The 23,375-nt window shown below is 39.3% G+C and overlaps 2 protein-coding genes across 10 annotated transcripts in view; one reads left to right on the forward strand and one right to left on the reverse strand.

The window, feature by feature from the left end:
- Nucleotides 1-1,120: 1,120 nt before the first annotated feature.
- On the reverse strand, nt 1,121-5,785 carry NDUFB3 (NADH:ubiquinone oxidoreductase subunit B3). 2 transcript variants are annotated; one of them, XM_056349741.1, is made up of 3 exons: nt 5,525-5,785; nt 3,991-4,126; nt 1,121-1,377 (listed from the first exon to the last, which is right to left on the reverse strand). In XM_056349741.1, the coding sequence occupies exons 2-3, from the start codon at nt 4,122-4,124 to the stop codon at nt 1,221-1,223; spliced, it is 291 nt and encodes a 96-aa protein (XP_056205716.1). In that variant the 5' UTR covers nt 4,125-4,126; nt 5,525-5,785; the 3' UTR covers nt 1,121-1,220. The 2 variants fall into 2 exon arrangements, with proteins under 2 accessions (XP_056205716.1, XP_056205717.1); XM_056349742.1 differs by lacking the exon at nt 5,525-5,785 and adding an exon at nt 5,181-5,356.
- Nucleotides 5,786-5,873: 88 nt separating this feature from the next.
- The window catches only part of LOC130154051 (hyccin 2), a 73,684-nt gene continuing 56,182 nt past the window's right edge, over nt 5,874-23,375 (forward strand). For 3 of the 8 annotated variants that reach the window (XR_008823592.1, XM_056349705.1, XM_056349707.1), the window contains exon 1: nt 5,925-6,489. The gene's annotated coding sequence lies outside the window, so the exon portion shown is untranslated. The other 5 variants (XM_056349700.1, XM_056349702.1, XM_056349703.1 and 2 more) reach the window with 5 other exon arrangements.

Genomic DNA, 23,375 nt, shown 5'->3' on the forward strand with positions numbered 1-23,375 from the left:
TTATAATCTCACTCCAAAAGGTTGTATATGAATATATATGTATATTATTTTAGACGTATTTTGGTAGGACCTTCAAGTTTTTTGTAAACCTGCAATTTGTGACCTGATTAATATTTAAACTTTCCAGTTTCTTCACTGTGGAAGTACACTTATGTAATTGCCTAGTGGCATTTACAGTTTCTCAATTGTCTAATTTTGTTTTTCTGTTTAGTGTCACAGATATCCTGTTGCTTGCACTGAAAAATGAGACAGCATACCCTCCTTAGCTTATGTCGCTAATGGTATATAAAATTTACAATAGGGTATTAGATCAATTCTAATCACTAGCACTGCAGAGGATGTACACTGCCAACAGGCCCTTTTCTACTATAGTCCTCAATCCAGAAGCTGTTAGATAATTTAAGGAAAAATTAGAAAATCTGAAACAAATTATTAGAAGAGACTATGGGCAAAAAATAAATAAATTGTACGACTACAAATTTACAACTCAGTACACTAGGACAAAGAAAAAAACGATTGTTCTTTCTCTTTTCATGTTACATTCAAGTATATTGGAAGTCATATTAGGATTAGGTAGTTATTGCTGAGTGAAACATTCTACTTTGCTAGTAAATGTGGCAGCAATGTACTTTTTAATTTGTGGATATTATGCAGCAGATTAATTTGGCAGACGCTATGCACCAAAATAATTAAATCTTCAATATGATTATAAACTTTGCTGTTTTCATACACTTTGGACCAGTTTTGGATACTTTTTAAAGCTGTAAGGTAATAGTTCTTTTTATTTAGAGATGCAAGAGTGAATAGTAACAAACCGTACTTTTAAGAATGACAAGTCATTCATTACCACTTACTAGCAAATAATAATTATCAAATGTGTAATTAATACAATTTCTCTTAAAAGCAACACACTTCACACTTTCATTTAATAGAATGTTGGCAGAGCTTGAAAAAGCTGGGCTGACAGGTTCCCCTGTTCTTTTAAGGATGGTACAGTAAACCCAAGAGCCTATGTCTGTCTTGTTTTGTTTTTTTTTTCCCCCCCAGACTGAAGTCAGGTAAATTGCTCTGGCTATGTGTTTTGATCCTTCCACAAAAGTATAATAAAATCAAAGAAACATGTTTTTGCCTGTGATAGACTTTAATATGCATGTAAGTACAGAGTGAGCAGGCTTATCTATGTTTCAGCTTACTAATTAGTAAGTAGTCATATTTGATCTTCAGTGATGGCCTCCATTCTTCTTTGGAGGAAATAGTGTGTATTCGATGCCAAGAGCTATGACAAAAGCTGCAAATCCCCACTTGAGTCCCCTAGTAAAGACTTCTGTTAAGGTGACAGGTTTTGCAAAGCCACCCATGTATCTCCAGGCTTCATTACTAGAAGAAAAACAAAACAAAAAGAATAAAACAAGATCAGCGGAGCCACTGTGATAAACATTAACAGGAACTTCTTGTTTGGGGAGGTGGGGGCAGGGGGAAGATGAAGGTATTTCAGCTAGATATACATTGAGACTGTAACATTTCTATCACTTCAGTATCATTTAAGTAACAGGAGTTGCCACAAGTGAAGTTTGTGATACTAACTCTAACCCTTTGTGTATATAATTTGAGACACAAGTAATACTAGGCAACAACATAACTATAGTAGCAGAATCACCTCCCCTAACCTATGTAATTGTTGTCTTCTGTTCACACTCTGAAACAAAATCAAAACCCGCTACCATATGCACGGGATGGAGTAACTACAAAGGCTAGTCACTGTGCTAGACAGTACCTAGCATAGTTAGATCTTAAAAGGGTAAGTTTTTCCAGCCATAGAAAACTCATCCCACTTTCTGTTTTACAATATGACATGTAACTATATTAGGGTCAGAAAAACCTACTAAAACCAATTAAAAAAAAAAAGCTGAGAGGATTGTGTTTAGCTAAAAATTTACAGAATATTTATATTGTTTTGCCTTACTGCTTTCAACCTATGTTATTAGTGAAATGTTAGCCATTGCTATAACTGACTGTATTTATGTGTAGCACAACCAGTGTAATCTCTACAGGTAGCTACAGTATGTTTCTTCTAAGAATTTAAAGTCCTTAAGAGAAGGAAAAAAAACATTTGCACAGAAATAAGCAATAAATTCAGAATCGTTATTTCAGGAGAAGATTTTTTTTTAAACCAGGAGGGGTGTCAGGTATTTATGTTTATAGATAATCCCCTTCTGCAGGTGGTTTCTGTGACTCACAATGAAGGCATATTGGCACAGAAAAGCATCTTCTAGATGCTAGTATAGGGTGCTAATTGATAAAAGCTTAGGTTTCCAAATACGACATCTCTCACACAACTTGAGCTGTATTGAATATGTACATTAATGTGCATTTGCTACAAAGGTGGAAAGCTGATCCCCTGTTAAAAGGAACTTAACACACCAAAGAGGGAAGCCCTAGAGAGGTTTAGTTTTTCAAGAATTCTAGTGCAAGGTATTAACAATGGAATCTTCTTCCTGGTTACTGAAGCAAATAACTTGATACTTTAATTTCTCCTTTGTTAAGAAAGACTGTCTTGATACTTGTTCTACGGAACTGAAGTATTACCTTACATAAAATTTTGAAAGTTCAGGAGGAATCATCTCATGCTTAAAGAGCTTGGTTTTGTTCCTTATTTCAACTGCTCAAATAATTGGCTCAATCCCCTTCTTTCACCAGAAAATTGTTAATTTTTTTCATCTAGGAGGGGCAAAAAATACTAAACAAGCTCTTTTCCAGTTTGCTGTTTTCCAGCACTACCTGAACTTGGAATTGTATGCACTAAAAGGTTAGTTTAAATTTGTGATATTAAACTGTGTCCTTTTTAAAAATGGGAATAAGCCTATTGCTTGCTGTAAACAATTTTGTCTGAAGCAAAGGGGAAAAACAAGAAAAGCTAACACGGCTTGCACTCCACAGAAACAGAAGCAAAATAAATGTGCCACAGGCCTGTAAAGTTTAACAGTAACGATAATCCTAAGGACTCATACGTCAAATGCTTCTTGTCATCATCAAAACTGTTTTACTCCATGCTTACAGCCTTAAAACTGCTTCAAAGGAGGGGAAAAAGTGCTGTGAAACCCAAAGCCACCTAGAGGTTATAGCACGTTAACAACTTTTTAACAGGTTACTCTTACATTTTTCTTGTAGTTATTTGAAGTAGAGCCTTTTCTATGAAGGCCTCTGGAACAGTTTCCTCATACAGCTTTTCCCTTACAGAAGAACCAGACTACACAGCACAAATCATTTAGCGTTTTTATTCCCCAAGATTAAAGACTACTTGAGCAAAGTATTACACAACTCACTATGTGGGAGAAATACTTTAAGCCCTGTTTTAACATCTGCCTAAATGATCCAGATTTGCTCTAGCTGAAGAAAGAGGTGGTGTTCTTCATTGTTGAGTGGGACAACTGAAGAGGTAAAAATCTGATCTTCCATTATGTCATTCACCTTATCTTCCATTATATCATTCACTGCTTAGCAAAATTAAATGCTCTGTTGAATCAAAATCCACATTGTATGCTAGTACATTTCTTCTTTTCAAGTAAAGGCCTCCTGTTGTATATGAGGAATGCTATTCCTGCTCTCAAAGTCAATGTAAGTTCCAGCAACTTCAGCAAGATCTGAGCACACAATCTCTTCCCTGAGAAGGGGTAGGCTTACTTATGTGTCAATTTGTAATATTACTTATGTGTTTTGGTGGATGAGGTATTGGTCATTCATGCTGAAACAGATCTGGCACAAACATCACAAAGTGCAAGAGTGCCTTACAAAATGCGAAGACTGGTCAAGGCAATGCAAGGCATGACCTCCATGCAAAAAAGTAAACAAAGACTTAACTGAAAATCTGTCTAGTATATTCCAGATGCATTTTCACTAGTTTCATTGAAGAAAGAATAATCTGCAATGACAAGGCCTGGTTGATGCTACAAGATGAGATATCCAGACTGTTTCTGAGGCTCTTGGACTTACCGAGCCCACGGATCCCTAAGACCCCGTTTAGCTAGCCTCTCTTGGACTTCCTCTAGTGGAGTACCCTCTATCTTCCATTGCCTGTAGTCAGGGAGTTCCATTTTGCCATGGCCATGTTCATTTCCATGCCCCATACCTACAGGAAAAGAGTTTTTTTATTTCTTGGACAGTATCAGCTTATTTTCACACACTTGCAGAGAACAATACCCTGTACAGGAAAAACAGGGAGGTTACAAGAGGTATTCCAGAGTACATAACACTTCACATGAAGCATCTTCTCCATTGTACACAGTACAATGCAGAACAAAGAGCTAAGAGACTTTGTGCTGCATTTCAGAAGCTGGTGATTAAGCACAACAGGCAAACCGTGCAGACTTAAGCATTACTGTGTTTTAAGTCACCACCACCATTACATTAATGAGCAGTTACGTAATTTTTTTGTGCCAGAAAAGCAATTGTTTCCAATGTCTATAAATGCACTTTAACAACATCAGAGCCCGTCAACTTGCAGGCTTTTCAAAGTAGCTCAAAAAGCTCACAGTCCAGTTTTGAAATTTCTGATTTAGGTATGGCAGAACTATGATGACGAAGCTCTGAAGAAAAAAATGAAAAACAAAGACTTAGCTCCACAGCTCCTTTTAAGTTGCCTCCTATTCAGTCAAACATAACTGTAGCGATAAACAGGTACAAGGCAGATGAGTGGACAAGGAGATGCACCTTACTACTCATTTCATGAGGCTGGGAAACATAGGCGTTATTTAGATACACTCTTGAAAGAACTATGAAAATGTTAAGGTTCTTATTAAAAACAGTGATCAAGGCAGGCGGGAAGGCGAGCATTTTCAGTGAGATCAGGAGTGACTGGAAGAAAATCATGATGGCTTTTAATTCTCTATTTTCACAAAGCTGCTGAGACTTTGAGCCAAGTTTTCCCACTTTAACACATATCTGGTAGCAAAGAAGAGATTTAAAGTCCTTAACTTTTAGAAGAATTGACTGGAATGCAATGGTGCAAAGAACACAGCTTTGAAGCCTGTAACTCTGGAAGACCTCAAGCTGCAGAGGCCAGCAAAGAGGATTCTCTTGCAGAAGCAAACCTGAAGAACTCTAATGCGGTCATTACCCAAACCCACACCCCGGTCTACAGCCTTACCATAAAACCCCAAGGCCTCTCTCCTACCAGTACTTACCTTCCTACAAGAAAGGCGCTTATGCGCACATGCACACTGGCGCCCGCGGGTCAGGACCAGCGGGCTGCCCTGCAGCACCAGCCGAGAACCCTCCGCCAGCGCGACCGGCAAAAGAAGGGCCGAAAGGGCACTCCGAGGCCGCGGGGAAGGCGGGGCGCGCGCAAGCTCGGCTAACGGCGCGCGGAGAAACGCTCAGCAGCACCCGCCGGAGCGGCGACCATCCCCACCACCCCCTCCCCTCCCGAGCCCAGCCCGCACATAGGCGCTCCCAGGGTGGGCAACGGCGCCGACGAGTCCCAGAGGACGCCCGGCCCCCGCCCCTCCCGCCGACAGACCCACCACACCTGCCCGCTCCGTGACCCTCCTTCAGGACGCAGCGGCCACCCGGAAGCGGAAGTCTCGCTAGGGACCGGCCGCTCCAGGAAGCGTAGCCAGCCACGAGGGTTCCAGGCAGCTTCCGTTCCGGTTGCTCCCGCTGGCTTGCGGAAGGCAGCGCGTGCGCCCCCCAGCCCTCCGCGGCTCACTGCCCTCCTGTCGCCAGGCAAGCAGGTCCCGCACACGGAGCGATACCGCCAGCTCTGGCGGGGAAGCTGGGGACGGTAGGAGGAGGGAGAGGCGGAGGAGAAAGTGGCCAATCAGCGCGGGGCTTGTTGGGGGCGGGAGCGGCCCAATGGGCGGGTGCGTTGTTGAGCTGTGGGGTTGGCAGTGGCTGGAGGTGGCAGCAGAGGAGACAAGGGTGAGGGGGCGGCGGCAATAGCAGTCGGTACCGGAGCCGTTGGGTGGCGGCGGCGGGCGGGGCCTAGGCCGACACCAAGCGCTCCCGCTTTCGCTGGTGGGCTGCTGCCCGCCGGTCGTTGCCGGGTGCGCGAGCAGGGACGGAATCCCGCAGGGTCTGCGTGTGCGGGGGCGCGAGTCGCCGCTACCTCCTCCCGCCCTCGCCGCCGCTGCCGCTCGGCCTCCCCTTCCCCCACACCCCGGCCGGCGGCTCTCCCGGCGCCGCGGAGGGGCGGGTGGGGGCAGCATCCCGTACCTAGCCGTTATGTAATCCCCGGCCCCGCGCGGCCCCGGCCCTGGCGGCGAGGAGCGGCGGAGCGGCGGCGGGGCCCGGGGCAGTGCCCTCCCGTTGCCTGTCGCGGGGCTTGCCTCCCGCGGGGAAGAAGCCGTGGGGGGAGCCGGAGGTGCTGGCAGGCCCGACGGGCACCGGGAGCAGCTCGCTGGCGTTCAGCGGACACATCGTAAAAGGGCCTCGCTGTTTGTTTCCGCAGGCGCGGCGGAGGGGCGCCCCGGGACCCTGGAACGGCGCTGCACGGTGAGCGGCAGTTCGGAGTCCTACGGGCAGCCGCGATTTGCGCGAGCCAGGTGCTTGGGGCCGTGGAGTACCTGCCGCGGGGGGGTCGGCGTTTCTCCTGGTGTGGCTGTGTAATTGTGAAGGGTCGATTGCGTTGGTGTCTGGGTAATTATTTTTTCTGTTCCTCAAGGTTGAGTACGTGGTCCCCTTCACCCGAAAAGAGACTGGTAAAAGTTAACTGCTCAGTGAGTTATGAAGGCTTGAATTCTTAGATCTCTTACAAGAATGAGAAAAAAACACTGGGTTATGGCGTTATGCTGACAGATTTTTAGGACAGGCTGTAGTGCCTTTTTTTATTTTAATACCCTGATGTAAAGCTGCTTCTGGTTTTCAGGGCTTTTTTATAGGGAGCGCATGAGAAGAGTTCCAGGAGGAATGCCATTATCATGTTGCTAACAGTGAAACTGTTCTAAATGGAGTGCCATCTGTTTAATCCAGACTGCCTCTGTCTGGTTTCAGCAGTCAGTGTTTTTCACTGTGAGATAGTCTGCAAGACTCAGAGCAGTGTCTTCTCTGCAGATGCAGTGTCAGGTTGAGGGGAGACACCTTTGTTTCTGTAATGTATGCAGGGTGGAATTGCAGGAGGGCTTCTTTATTTGTGAGGTGCCTAAATCTCTGTCCTATAGAGGATGAAGTTCTGTCAGATAGATACCTGTGAAGTATTTCTTCTTTCTTATTGTGACTGAAAGTTAATGGGTATGCGTTCAGAGTCTGGTGTTGCTGAAGGTTGTTTCTATTTTCCTCAGAAAAAAAAAAAATTGGGGACCCATGGATGTGTTTGGTACCAGACACCTTGGTTTTGTTTTTTGAAGGACAAATATAAAGTCCTGGGTTTACTTTTTTTGGTTGTTGTTTGTTTTCTTTTCTTTGTGGTGCTTGGAAGCATGCCTTGATTATTTATGCATGAAGCCATACTTTACTGGAATTGCTGAGTCTGTCAACATGAGCATTCAGTTCTGATCACAGAATATGGACTTTGTGTGACCTACTGCAGTCAAACAGATTTGTAGCAGAAGAGTGCACTTGGCAGGATTTGTTTCCAAATATGCTATTGCTTTCAAGTTTTAGCAAGGTTTTGGGTAGCTGTTTTCCCCCCTGCCAAGTACGTCAAAACTACCAAGTAGGAAAAACTGTGTGCAGTTGATAGACTCACTCTACCGTGAGGCTGCTTAATGTTTTGCTTCCTAAATTTCCTTGTCTTTCAGCATGGACCATACTCTTTCTTTTAAAAACAAGACTGCAGATATGAGGGATGTGATGTTTTGGGAATATAGGAAGCTTTTTGAAGCTGTATCTTCACCAAATAAGTGAGTCTGCATAATTTCGAGGGGGCTTACAGTCTTGCTGCAACCTGTTTTTTGAGATGGAAACTTCACCATAATGACAGTGTCAGTCTGAAGAAATGAATAGTATGCAGAAAGAACAAACGTAAAGAAAATTAATTTTGTATCTTGTGTAAAAAATGTGGTATGCCCTTTAGGAAGGGAAGGTCATTGTGGCTCCGTGTACAAATAATAAGTACTTTTTGTGGTTTATTCAATTGCTGCGTTTGGTTGGGGTTTTTTTTGTACTATTAATAGTGGTGATAATTACTGAAAAGATTAAGTGTTCAAGGGTACAGTTATGCTAGTCTGTATCTAGCCATCCTAGTTATGATTTGCTGGGATTCCTGCTTATGTTGCTAGGTTAGAGGAAGGTGGCAGGATTTTCTTGAACAGCTTTGAGAAGCCCATGTTTCCAGAAATTTGTTGATAAGCGTTTTGGATTATCAGATTGTGAGATGCATTATAGGTACTGCTCTTCTGTGCCAGCGTATATAATATCCTTTCTAGTGTTGAACTGTATTTATAGTGGTATGCTCTTCATGATTGTTTTTTGGAGTAGGGAGCTGTGTGACTGACAGTTACGTGAACTATTTTCAGGTTTGAGATTACAGGAAAGGGTTGTGGGGTTGTTTTGGGTTTGGTGTGATTTTGGGGCTGGTTGTTTGCTTGTTTCTTGGCTCAATATCTTAATACATATTTGAAATACTGAAATACTGCATCTTTTTTTTCCAGAAATTGTAGGTTACTTTTCTTCCAGCTTTGTATTAGTAGCCATTTATAAGTCATTGGAAGCCTTTTGTCATTTAAATAAAAAAGTCAGTCCTGCTTAAATTACAGTAATGATGGGAAAGATCTGTCTTTAGTCCACATTGGTTTCTTTGCATGGTTTTAAAAAAAAGGCTATGAAAGGTGGAGAAGCAGATTATCTTCTCAGGCAGCATTAGGGAGCTAAATATTTTATGGATAGTATATGGATATTTTATTATATGGATATTATATTATATGGATAGTTTCACCTCTATTTTGTAGAAGTGATGTGCTGGAGCAGTCATCTTAGTTTACTGTTTCTGTTTGGTTTGGGGTTTTGTTTTTTGGGGCAGTGCAAAGACATGTTTTTCACAGGAACAGCCATACTGGGCTAATCTGCAATTCTCTCTTGAAGCCTAAAGCTCTTGGATCCTGGTAGGTGACAGGACCATTGTTTCAAGTCCTGCTTATTTCCCACAGCTAAGCAGTATTTGACAGCAGGTGCTTTATTATTACACTCTCTTCTAGGCAAGCGTATAGGGTTACTCCTTAGGTCAGCTCTCCCAGTCTCTCAGTGGGGATGATGTTTTGGATGGATTTTTATTGCATGGCTATACTTAATTTTTAAAAGCCTTTGAGCCTGTGTATGGTTTTTGCATCTGCCGTGTTTTTTGGCAATAAGCACCATGCTTTATGTGCTGTGTGAATAAATCATGCCTCTGTTCTGTTTTTGAGCCTGTTACCTGCAAACTTCCTGTGATACTCCTTGTTTTCTGTATGAGGAGGGACAGAGTTGTTTGGCTCCTTCCTGAGCAGTTTTACAGGAGTTTAGAATCTTTAAAGACCAGGGTGATGTGTTCACTCAAACACTTGTCTGGACAGAAAACTAATTTTAGCTTCCATTAATTTTCCTTATGCTTGTTCCCTTACATTAAGATATGAACTAGTATCAGGAAGGGAAACTGGAGGCTTCTCCAGCTGACTCCTAGTGAAGGACATCTGTGCCATAGGAATGGTCCTTTAAGAAGTTCTGTGACTCTTCTCACAGGAAATTCATTTGAGCAGAGATAGTCATCAGTAGTACAGTTTGACTTGCTACTTCAGTCAGTTATTTTCATTTCTAAATAGAATAGTTGTGAGAAGTAATTCTTATTTAATGCTGTTTTCCACAGTGTTTCCTTTGCAGTTATTTGCTTGTAGTAGCTAAAATTTCATGCAGAGTTGTTTTCAAGAAAACATTAGTTTCTGGGTTGTGTAAATTGTTCACATGTTTCATGTAGGCTGTAAAACTAAAAAATAGAGATGATGACTTTTAAGAAAGATTTGCAGGTGTCAGGTATTATCCCAATGATCTGTTTCTTCTTGAACCTTTTTTTTGTCATCATCTTTGGCAAAAGTAGACATTTAAGAAAACCTGAATTGCGGGATGGTTGAGGTTGAAAGGGACCTCTGGTGATCTAACCCCTTTGCTCAAAGCAGGGCCAACTAGAGCAGGCACCTTGAGATGTTGTCCAGTTAGATTTTGAGCATATTCAAAGATGGAGACTTTGCAACCTCACTGAGTAATTGTTCTAATGTTCAAACGCCCTCATGCTGAACAAGTTTTTTCTTACATTTAAATGGAATTTCTTACATTTCACTATGTGTCCAGATGGGTGCAAAGTTTTTTTTAAGAGTAAGAAAGTATTCTGAGTTCATGTTTGTTTAACTAAGTGTAGCTAAACCAGCAAGCTGGTTGAATTTTTCTCTCTGCGCCTTGGCTTGGATAATTCATGGTTCTAATAACAAAACAAATAATACAACTTTTTTTTAAGAAAAAGCTTTAGCCACAGGACAGATGTATAGCGTGACTTGGTCTCCTTTTTTGTATTTTGTACTCGGACTGCAGTTTCTAAACTAGAAATATAAGGTCAAGAGGTAGAGGGGCACTTCTGATGAAATAAAATATAGTTATCTAGTAAAACCCTACTGTAAAACAAAATTCTGTATTGCCAGCAATACCACAGAGAGGAGAACATGTAAGCCTTGATCAGGAGCTTGGTAAAATAGTATAGAGTTTGCAAACTGTTCCAACACATACTGCAGGCTGTCAATCATAGTAAAAGTTTTGTATTGCAAGGGAAACTGCTGTGTGGCCATTAGTCATTCTTGTGTTAGTGTTAGGTTTTTTGTCAAATATAATGAATTTGGGCACAGACTCTTTTATATTCTGCTTTCCGTAGAGCCAAAGAAGATAGAGGTGGTGTGCTACAGATGTTTAATGTGTGACATTTATTTTCATTTATAGTGTTTTAAGAATAATACATTATGTGGTCATGGAACATATAACATATTTGTCTAACAAACTGTGTTGCTACTTTTAAACTATAATCTGTGTCTTTTCATTTAATGCCAGTGTAGCGTAATTTGGATCTCATGTACCCTGATGAAGGACTAGGCTGAACTCCACAGCAACATTACTCTGTCACTGTGAGATACCCTTTTCCTCTGAGATCCTGTGTTTCCCATGCTATGGATTCTATTTGAAAATGTTCATGGGAATAAAAATGACTTATGGTTATCTACTTCAGCAGGTATTTTATTCATAATCACAATTCAGATGATTTGTAAAAGACAGACCTATCATTGTCAAGTGACCTTTTTGGTCTTGATTGTTTTCTGTTCTTCTGCAGACAGTCCAGCTTGCCCCTGCTGCCCGCTGTCTATGTCAGATCTGCCACTTTCACCTCCTAGTGTGGTTCTGTAGAGCAATACGGATTTTATGGTTCAAAATTCTTAACTTCTTTTTGTGTGAAAATAGAGAGCCAGAGACATTTGGAAGGAGATCCCACTAGGGTAGTGACACAAAATGTCAAGTGAATAATTATTGCAAAGTGGTAACTATTTGTTTATTTTTCTCTCAATACTGAATACCATTACTTTGAAAATGCCAAGTTCCCTGGCTGCATAATACTGTTCAGCACAGGATCTGATGGTGATAGTTGGAGCATTCAAACCTGTTTAAAACACTATTTCAGGAATTCCTGCTTTCTGCATAATCTGCATTATTTTTCTACAGGACAGATTAATTAATGACATCTCATTTTATATTGTATAAATTATACACATGTTAGACTAGCAGTGAATTTTGCAATCCAGAAATAAGTCGTCTGTGTTCTTGTGTGTAATCTCCATAATTTAGCCAATCTTGCTATGTTTTTGTTTTACTTACTGTGATTCTTCAGAAAACTGATCAGGTTAGATCTTCCATATTAGTGTCTGCGTTTGTATATGGTTAATGGATTCTTTAAATAGTTATACGTTACTGTTCCTGTGAATATTTAAGTTAAATGTATGACGTGGACATTTGTGCAGGCTACATGACTGCAGTTTGCTGAATCATGCAGGGCAATGTTGATACTTCTGGGATTTTTTTCCATTTCTATTCTCTATGTTTAGTAGTTTGAGCTTTAAAATGTAATCATATTTAGGGTCTTCCCTCTTCTGTCTTTCCTGGACCCATTTTCGGTGGGGGAATTATTCTACATCTATCTGGAAAGATAGTGAGAAAGTTTAAAAGAATGATCTGATTTTTAACGATTATTTAGCTGAGAAGCTATTGGGTTGAAAGATAATGAGGTGAAATATGTGTAAAATCTGTATGGGTTTTTTTCCTTCATGGCTTCATTTATTTCCTTTTTATTCGCATAGGTTGGTTATTGTTTGAGTTGGAGGTTTTGATATCCCGTTACCACAATTATCTTTCTCCTGCTTTGAACTAATTTTCTGTGGATTGCAACACCTTATCAGCTTGTCTTCTCTTGCAGCCAGAACTTTCTCACTTGAAGGCTTCTTTCTGCATAATTTAGGTAATGGTGTTCTTATCGTTATCTGTTCTTTGTTTCCCAAGGTTGACTCCCTTGATTAGAAGTCTGTTAATTCATCAGTTCTGATGACTGGAGAGGGTGGGTCAGCTTGACCTAAACTTTGTGTATGTACTTGTTTAACGTATAGTTAAACACTAAATCAGAGTTTGGTAATTTGGGAGTTTAGGCAGCAAAGTCAGTGCTAAGATTTATATTCTGCAGAATTCGGGATAAAGTCTGAATTTCCAGGCTTCTGTTATAACCATGTTGCTTTGCTAAAATATGTATGTGTACTTCAAGTAGACAGAACTAATGTGTTTGTAGTTGAACCCAGTCTTGACAGTACAAGTCTGTCTTCGTACAACAGTGATAGTATAAGAGTAAAAGAGGGTGTTAATATTTTTTTCAAGTCTTATATTTTAGTAACAGCAGTGAGATAGATCGTTGGTTAAAGTCCATTTACTGTAGTGAAATTCCACAAGAATGGAGGAGTTTAAGTTATAATAATGTGCCCTTGTACATAGAAATTTAAGGCATGCTGACAAAGACTTTATCCTAGTAAAAGCTCATGTTTCTCTGTGTGTGACGGTGGAGAACTTTCCATTGCTTTTTTCTTTTTTCTTTTTTTTCTTAAAGATGGTCGGTTGAGCCAGAACAGCATAGAGATGTGAGCTAAATACGGGCACAGAGGAGAGTGAAGGGGGTTTGGATGTGGAATGGAAAAATGACTAGCTCCTTATGTGCATGGATTTTAAATATTTTTTTTTAGCTGCTTGTTTCCTCTTCTTACCATAGAGCAGGCCTTAGACAAAATTGCTGAGGTTCCAGAGCTGCTTCTAGATTGTTAATTATGCGTCCCCTCTATTTGATAATTATGTAACTGACAAGCCACCATACCTGATAGTCTGTCTTCAACGTTGCACCTGTGCAATAGTTTCAAATAGTAACATCCTTAAGTTTCTGGAAGTTATTAAACCGTATTTGTGGCAATTTCTTGGGAAGATCACAGAACAAAGTGGTGTTTTAGTCGGACTTCACCTGAGCCATTCTAGTAGCTTACTTCACATAAGCAACTTGCAGCATGATTCTTGCCATGTCAGAGTAGCAAGAGCTTAATGAAACATCTCTTAAACAGTTCAGTGTTACCTATGGAAGTACAGAGATGGGAATCCTGAGCTGGAGGCTAAGTTGAATATAAGTAGGAAAGGAATACCTAAAATAGCGAACTCATTTAAGCTAAGCATTCATAAGCTCTATTTCTGTGCTCTTTATTTTCATAGACATTCTGTGACAGCAGTCCTTCCTTTAAATCATAACTGTCACATGCATTTCATGATTCTCTAGTGAACAGGATGGCTAGTAGCAGGCTACTACCTCTTCTGTTTGCTTACATCTGTGCACCTGCCAAGGCTTGTTTCATGTGCTGTGACTTTTCAACTTTGCCTTCACCCAGGTTACTGTAAATGCCAGGTGAGTTTGGGAAGCCTCTCATTATCTGGGGAATAAAAGAACTTCCTAGCTTTCTTTTTTTTTGTTTGGGAGAGAAGGAGAGAACAAGATTTTCTTTCTCCTCACCATAATCAGCGTTAGAACTTGAGACAGCAAATAAAAATTTTTAAATAATTTGCGCTGAATATTTGCCTGGTCCATCCAGCCAATTGCTGGAATGTGAACAGTCTAGGCGCAGCTTATTGTTGACAAGTCTCCAAGGGACCAATTGCAGAAATAACTGAGATGCCCTTTTGCTTGTGCAGGTGCTGAGTGGTCTTGGGATATGCATTGTAGTTCTTTTAAGATTTATAGTAGTCCTAGTGAGAATAACTGACCATCACAGAATGTGCACGTTTTCTGCATCAGTGGTGAAAATACGTATGCAGTCATTCTTTGTACATACAGAAATGAAACTTTAGTAGATTGTTACAGTCACTTCAACCATGGAAAAATGTTTTTGAAGCATCTGGGTGTTTAAATCATTCAAATGGCAGATGCATTATACACACATACCTTGTGTTCTATCAAGCACTGCACTAAACTTTGTGAGAGAGTACATGCTTTGCTTTTTTCATCTTTATAGGTTAATTCCTTTCAGTTAGCTAGAAGTCTACTATGGTTTCTAGCACTTAATTTTTACAGTTTACGTTGCAAAACTGAAAAAAAAGGGCTAATTGCCCTTTTTAACTGAAATTAAAATGTTAGCGTTTCATGTCCATTTTTTAGCTTGGCAAGTTAGCCCAAACTTAATTCCCAAACTGGAATTTTTAGGAAAATGGTTGAAGATGCTCTAATAAATTCCATAATAATGTTTATAAATTAACTTTGTTCATGACTTTACTCTTTTTTCCCCTAGCTACTTAAATATTTAAATTGCATAAAACTCATGATGTTAAGGCAGAAAAATAAATGCGCAAGAGTGGTATTGCACATTTGTTGTGCACAGTCTTAATTGGATTAAGGACTGCAGACTGAGTTAGGGGTTAGCAGCCAATACTGATTGGCATTGATGTTGCTGAAATTGTGTAATCAAGTATTGTGCTGATTGTCACAGGGTGTTTTGTGTGTTGTTCCCCCCACCCCCTTTATTTAGCAATGTATAATTAACCAAATGTTCAAAGGTTGTTTTTTATTTCCTTTGTGCCCTTTTTCTCAGACTTGCAGGTATTGGTCCATGCTAAAGGAGAACACTGGGCTCATAAGACAAGTAAGAGGAAGTTCAAGGAAACTGAAGTAAAGAGTGGGCTGCCTCTAATTTCATCTAATAAATGCAGAAAGCTTTAAAATGATCTGTTGGTCAGTGGGGGTGTGGGAGTTTTGTTGGGGTTTTTTGCCAGCTGCTAGGAGAGAGCTTCTTCAGCACTGCTGCTTGTCATTTTACTGAAACACTTTGTAGGAACATTACCACATTTGGGTGGTGGAGATGTGCATGGGTATGATGGTCATCTGCTTTTCTCTACTGATGATACTTCTGTGACTGTAACTTACCAGAGACTGTATTTGATAAATTATTTTGTTAATAAATTTTTGGTCTTGTGAGAGAGGAGGAAACAGATCTTAAATTAACACTATCATGCTGATGAGGGTACCTTAATCACCATTAAAAGAGTTTTCAGCTTTATCAAGTTTTGAGGTATTTCAAATTCATATGCCAATGCGTAGCTTTTGATAGAGTATTTTTCCTGCATATACTGACTTTGTGCAGAATTCCAGTAGCAGTTACTTTATTGCTATTTCTATGAACTATTGGGGCATTTTGCCATTCTGCTTTAGTAATGTGTGTTGACTTTGAATAGATTGTGATAATTATCTCTTTGTGAATGCAGACTTTATAGCTTTCTGAAATGCATAATGTTGCTATAAGTAAATTCTGCATGTTTAAGCATATGCATCACATCTATGGAAAAAGGTTTTTATTAGCATTTACTTTTTATTGCAGGAGAATGAAGTTACAAAATTTTTTAGTTATTAAAATAAAACAGAACTGACTAGGAAACAAATTTGTTAAAATCTGGTTACAAAAGTCTTTTCAGTGTGCCAATTGGATAGCTGGCAGATAAGGCAAAAAGCATGAGGATTTCGTCTCGAGTATGAAACTCCTGCTGCTCACTGATAAGAAACAATTATTGCATAAGCATCTTAACTTGCAAATCTGCACATAATTGCAAGTACCAGGGTGTTAGGTCTGGATTTGTGTTTTGTTCAGAAAAGTTTTCTCGTGTACAGAAGTAGTCACATGTGGACATTTGGATTGGTTTTGGTTTGCTGGTGTTTTGTTGTTGTGGTGGTTTTGGGGTTTGTTTTGTTTTGGCTTTATACCTGATCAGCCCTACTTTTTGAGAAGTTACTCAGTGCTCTCTCTGTAGGTCCGCTGTCTGCATTCCAATAACCTCCATATTTCTAAACCTTCTAAGTTGCTCTTGAAGGATCGCACGTGTTTTGTGAAGCATGCTGTATGAAAGGCATTAGATAAATATATTCCTTACATCAAAAATGTGTAATCTAACAATTTCAGGTGCCTGGTGCTTGAACTTTGGTAAATGCTGCTGATTCCTATCAGCACAATTACATAGGGAGAGTGATGCTTTTAACAGGCTGTTTAATTGAACTCAGGTTTTGATTAAAAAATTTTGATAATGTGTTTGAAGAGAATGAACTGAACTTGCTGTATTGCCAATATAAGGAAAAAGTATAAGATCATAACTGTTACTTAGATGGGCAATGTGACTTACCTGTAAAAGAGTAAGGAAGCCATTTATATTTAGTATAATTCATGTGGATCTATTTCAGTTTGACATAATATATAGTATTTGCTGAAGAAGATGAATATTGCAAAAAGCATTAATGTAAGGCTTTGACATATTTGCATATAAGGCTATCTCTGAACTTTTTCCAAAGGTAAATTTACTTGGGAGACTTGAGGGAAGGAAAAACGCCGTTCTACCAACTGATTTTGAAGTTTGTTTTTATAGCAGGAAAACTATTTAGTATTACAAATGAAACCTCAGAGTTTCTCTGTTTACGATGAGATTATGGCTGAAGTCCTTGGTGAGAATTTCTGCAGTTGTTTTGTTGAGTGTAAGAAAGTATGTAAGAAAATCTAGAACATTGTAAAATTGACCATGTATAAATAATTCCGTTCCTCCCTCCACACCAAACAAACTGGAGGAAGGGTACCCATGAAGCTATCTGCATGGATTTTTTCAGTACTGCCTGCTAATTCTGTAATTCTTCGTAGTTGTGAAAGACTCCTGCTTTCTGAAGGTACATTAGGGCAGTATTTGATAAAAACCTTCGAATTTTGTTCAGGCTATTAGTATAAAATATGCATGAAAAAAGTAGTATGCGTTTTAACATCTTGCTCTTGTTTCTGTGTTGTTGGGGAGGGGATACAGGGCTGTGCATTTCAGTTGCTATACCTACGGAACGCTGTTCTTGTTTTTGTTGTTGTTTGTGGGTGAGTGGGTTTACTGAGCTGTAGCTTAGATAACTGAAAATGATTGTGGAAGGTCTTGTCTAACAGGGTGCATAAAAGATATGGTGCATTTAAGTTACTTGTGCTAGGTTTGCGTTATATTCCTAAAGAGATAGTGTGCAAAGTTTAGCCCCAGAAAAAGACTTTAAATTTCAGGTAAAAAAAAGCCCCACCACCATCCCTGCAAGAAACATTCCCCCATATGTTAGTAAATTAGTGCTCCTCACTACTTAAAATTGCATGAAAAATTCACCACTTTACACTAAAATATTAACTAGTTATTCCTTAAAACTGGACAGTCCCTATTCTGTTTTAAAATTGGTTTAATAGCAGAATAAGGACTGTGTAAACTATATGCACCGTGTTTAACTATTCAACAGTAAAAGGTTAATTATTAAACTCATATCAAGACAAAAGGGGAACCTGGGGTGGTAGTTACAGTAGTTTACTAATGTTCTAATTCTCATAGTTATTTCACAGGGAAGTAACATATACTTCCATGTGATAGGCCACAGAATGCCAGTTATATGGTAAGGTGAATTTCAGAATTTCATGAGAGCTTCTAAAAAGGTGATTAAAAAGGGTTGTGCTTTCTTTAGATGCACTGTTTCTTTGCTGGTTTTCTGCAGAGGAGATGGTCCAACAAAGGCCATGTAACTTCTTGCTCTGGAGGAATCCTAGTGAAGTTAGTAGGATTGGTTATGAGCATAGGTTTTTATAGCATAGTTACCTTAATCAATTGGGTCAACTATGGATAGCTGATGTTAAGGTAGCTCTTGGTGAACTGTGTTGTACAGAATTATGGTGGTCAAGATCATGTGTTATTTCTTACGTGTAGAAATTTTGACTTGCATGGTCTGTCTAATCTCAATATAAAATAACAGTGTTTTCTTCTCATTTGCTGAGATTGTTCATTGCAGTTCTTAAAATCCCTTTCTAACTTTCAGAAAGCAAGTGTGAGATTGAAAATGATTGATACTGAAATAATGCTGTGATGCACAACATGGAATAAGGCAAGTTGTTTCCCATAAAGTGACAGGCAGAAGTAGTAAAGGCAGCTATAGTACGAGCAGTTTTGACTCTGTAAGTTGAAGCAGATCTTGTTTCTGGATTCCTGATGCTACTTTGCTTTACCTGTGAATAGCAAGTAGCCTCTGTGTGTGGCTTGAGTCCTTTTCATGTTTTGTGTGCAGGGCTTGATTGCCCCCTGTACTACACTAGATCAAGCAGAACAGATGTGTTCTGAAGTTGTGCCATCTTGATGAGTAGTGGTGAGATCAGTGATGATTCCTGTAACTGTATTTATTGTTCAATTTGCTTTTTTAAGTCTAGGAACTTGCATTGGAAAAGCAAGACCAGAATATCAATCAGAATTAACTTTATCCTTGAAAACCATACATCTTAAATGTGAATGATGCATCTGAGTCACACATACGAAATCTATGGCATCTTGCAATAAAGGAATATATCCTAATGCTCATAATTATTTTTTTTTAAATTTTAACACTGGCATTTTGTAAGTTTACAGTGGAACTTTGTATTCTTCTGTAACATTTTAAAAAAATCAGCAATATGACACAATTTTAGCTGAAATTGAAGTACATTGAGATAAATTTGAAAATTCTACGCATGTAAGAGTTTGTGGATGTTTAAGTAAGTGTATGGAGGGGGGGCAGGAATCTGTCACCTCAGTTTCATTAACTTAGACTTTACTTTCCGGAGATGAAGGCTTTACTGTCTGGAAGTTGGAAAAATTAGAATGATGATTTCATTACTTCAGCAGAAGATCCTTTAGGTTACAGCTCTTTGGCAGTATTTAGGGTAGAAGAAAGGAAGTTTGGAAATTTAGGTTACATAATTAATTAATTAACCTTTTGTGTGAATTACAGTTGTAGGAGACAGTGCAATGAGAAATACGTAATACTGGTGTTCTATCAGTCTGGATTTGATAGAGGACTTAATTTTTTTAATGGCTTTTTTCATAATATAACAGACATTTATTTCTATCAAGTGACGATTTTAGAGCTTGAAAATGAGAAGCTGCTTAGAATCTACAGTTTGTATTTCTAGAACTGTTCCCATATGCATTTCTTTCCTTTGCAGGTAAGGTAGCGATCTTTCTCAGTAGAACATAGGCAGTTGTGTTCTATAGTGTGTGCTTGAGGGTCTTTTGGTAGTGTGGTGGTTTTTTTTTTTGATGGTTTGTTTGGTAGGTTTGGTTTTCTTCTCACACAAATTCTGTTTCAAGATTACTCCTTGCTGCTCATTTTTAGTACTTAGCACTGAGTGTCCCTTAGTTGTGATTTTTGCAAGTGTTAGTTTCCTGTTAGATTTGTTTTGGTTTGGTTTTGTTTTATGCTCCATTTTTTACTATGCATTTTCTAGCTTTAATTAAGTCTTTCTAGATTTAATTTACTTCACAAACGAAAACTGTGAACCAAGGAGTTTGGGAGAGGTAGGGTTACATGGAAAGTACTTTGCATGGAAATGTTTTTGTAAGTAAAGAAATGAGTTGCAGACAAACTAGCATAGGAAGAGTTCCTGCATATGAACTGATGCAAAAGGAGGACAAGACTATTGTTTACACTAGAGTGGGTTATCACACAGGATCCTGACAAGAGAATGTTTTAGGTTTAGTGTAGGATGACTACATGAAGTTGTTTATAAGGAGACTGGTGCTGAGAGACTAAGGTAACGTTTCTATGGCTAGTCTCTGTGTGTGTGTGTGTGTATATATATATTTTTAAGTGTGGTGAGTCTTTAGAATAGAAAAAATAACATGTGTTTTGCTGTATTTAGGGCTGCATGATAATTTCTTTATTGTTTCCCAAATCCTGTAAGTAAAGTAGAGGAGTACTTTTTTCCTATACAGAAGATAAATGTCTCCTTCCACATTCTTGATCATCTTAACTCTTCTGTTTCATTCATTGCATGAACTGCTAACAGGAGAATTTAGCTACAAGTGTACAATTGTGGTTTATTCTAGTTCTTAGACACTGTGAGGCAAACAGGACTTAAATTTTTCTCTAGTCACCTGACTTCTATAGCTCTCTACAACTTCTCTGTGCAATACAATGAAAACATCAGCTGTAAAATATTTTTCAAAACTCTTTAGTGTCTATTTTCAGTGTTGTATTTTCATTCACACTGCCCTAATTGTTTGTCTTCAGCAATTTTGTATCTGCAAAGCACAGTTTCACTGTAGTAATTGCAGAAAGAATGCTTGTCAGCTGACCTTTCTGATGCTTGAAAAGGCACAGAAGATAATTTAAGGCTTAAAATGACTTAGAGGAGGCTTTTTGGAGCAGATGTGCTATGTCTTTTACCTTTTTTTGACAGCAACTGAAATGGATGTGACCTTTTCGATAAGGAACGAGAGCTCACTGTGCACATATGGTATAATGAAAATTTACGAGAGTTTTGTCAATCATGTTTGACTTCACCGTGGTAAGGCTTTCTCCCATCATTTTCACATAACTAACTTTGTTGCTGGTATCTAAAAAAAAAAAGGGTTTTTTTAGACTGGTTATTACTAGTGAGCCAGAGTGGGCAGGGAAGAAGTATGTTACCCAAGTTGTTCTGCATGACTAAAGTTTGTCTAATAAGGCTGGCAACCTAAATCCCACATATAGAATATGTCAGCATTTATGTTTTAATGTTGGAATGCATGTCTGGCTGCTTAAGCTTGCAATTAAATTACCCAAGAACTGGAATTGGAAGAAGGCTCTGCTTGAGCTGATGATGTAAATTAATCACTGTCCAGACAGTGTTTTGTTTCTTTCTGTCTGTCAGTTTTGTACCTTGTAGAAGTTTCTGTTTCTCTGTACTGTGGAGCTGTGCAGCCAAGAGCGTTCTGGCAAAATACTTGTACCTGTTTCTAACGCCCAGTTGCAGTTGTAGTTCTGATTTTTTGAGGACAGCGGTTTTCTAATTCATTTTTTATGTCCTTACCAAAATGGGAGCTTATGTAAGTGTTCATTAAATATGACTGTGATAGAATAATATGTTTCTGTAGATGGATAGAAGGGAATCACAGTGGAGTTTGTGATATGTTTATTATAAGAAACATGTATTGTAATACATGTACTTTTAAATAAGTACAAGAAGTCATCTACCAAAATTGAACATTCCCAAGGCAGGTCTTATTTTTCTCTTGGGATTAGATTAGCTGAAGAGTCAATCCTTTTTCCACTGTAGAAATCAGAACATACCATGGGTGTTTAATATGGTCTAGCATGTCGTTTGACAGTAGCTGGATGAAGCTGTATATACTGAGCAGTTAAGGAGGGAGAGGGTAATGAGGCACTGGCACAGGCTGCCCAGAGCAGCTGTGGGTGCCCCGTCCCTTGGGAGCACCCTGCTCCAGTGGAAGGTCTCCCTGCCCAGGGCAGGGGGGGTTGGAAGGGACCTTTGAACCCAAACCATCCTATGATTCTATGAGTTTTCAGAGTTTTACATTTCACTGTTTTGATAGTATATTACTGTAGTAAGTTTTATTTCAGACTGGTATTTTCAAAGACAATGATACAGAGAATGGTGAATTATATGAATGATATCTTTAAAATGGGAATCTATTTCTAGGTAGTGAATAAAAGGATTGTCATTTGAATGTAAGGTCATGGTATTTCAGTCTGTTTGTAACTTCCGTTACATATACATGTAAAAAGTATAGGTTTATACGTATTTTATAACTAGTTGAATCATAGAATGGTTTGGGTTGGAAGGAACCTTAAAGACCACCTAGTCCCACCCCCTGCCCTGGGCAGGGAGACCTTCTGCTAGAGCAGGGTGCTCCCAGCCCCGTCCAGCCTGGCCTTGAACCCTCCCAGGGACGGGGCACCCACAGCTGCTCTGGCCAGCCTGTGCCAGTGCCTTGCCACCCTCACCGTGAAGAATTTCTTCCTTATATCTAACCTGAATCTGCCTTCTCTCAGCTTAAAGCCATTATCCTATCACTACATGCCACAATCCCCCCCAAACTGTCATTCTAAGTGCATTTGGAAAGTCAGAGTTGTGAAGTGCTGTCTCATATTAGCATGAGCTAGGAGAGTGTTTTTGCTTAGTAAAATTCTGTTTAGATCTCAACTGTAATTGGCAGGTACACAATGCAAGACTGTGACTTCCTTTGAGGACAGAGTATTGTAGCATTAATTTTAAGCATAAAGATTCCAGGTCTAATGATTTAACAGCCTTATATCTCATTTTGCCACTTTATGCCAAATGAGTATGTTTAGGAGAATTTTTTAAATTATTTTTATTTTAAATGCTTTTTTGGGGAAGCTTTTGAGTAATTGATTTTTATATTTGATTTTAATGTTGAGTGACTGTGGTCCCAACTGTAACTTCTCTGTTCTGTCTGTTAGTGGGAATTTAAACTTCCTTGCTTGTTTGGTATTTAAGGAATCCTAACAATCAGTCCATGTGTAACAATATTTTTAGTATATTTAAATATTACTGTTGCTAATAACTAGATTTCAGTTTAACTGTTACAGTCCCTATAGATTATAAGAATGTTTGAGCCATAATAGAAAAAAAAAATCTAGTCTTTTTACAGTAAACATGAGAAATCACTTATATTCTCTGTATTTTATTTGCTTTGGGAGAGAAGTGAACACTCTGGAAATGAAATTCAGTGCTCTTAGTTCAGGCCACTTCAGTAAGTATGCACAGGATTTAATGCAGTTGAACCAGTTGATTTTAGAGATACACCCACATGGTGCTTGATTTATTGTTTTTGCTTCTCCCCAAAGGTACAGCAAACCAGGGAAATGAACATAAGCACAAGGTGTGCTTTACAGACCAGACGCTCATGCGAAAATCCCAGAATACAGTCTGTGTGCCAGGCTGAGACAGTCATGCAGCTCTTGTGCTTGTGTTCCTCTTCGACAGACGCGGCAGGGTGTGTTGGGAGGAGCCTGGCTGGTGGGATGCAGGACAGGGCAGCGCTCCCTGCTCTGACAGGAG

Source organism: Falco biarmicus, chromosome 8 (genome assembly GCF_023638135.1).
Source record: "Falco biarmicus isolate bFalBia1 chromosome 8, bFalBia1.pri, whole genome shotgun sequence".
Lineage (NCBI taxonomy): Eukaryota > Metazoa > Chordata > Aves > Falconiformes > Falconidae > Falco > Falco biarmicus.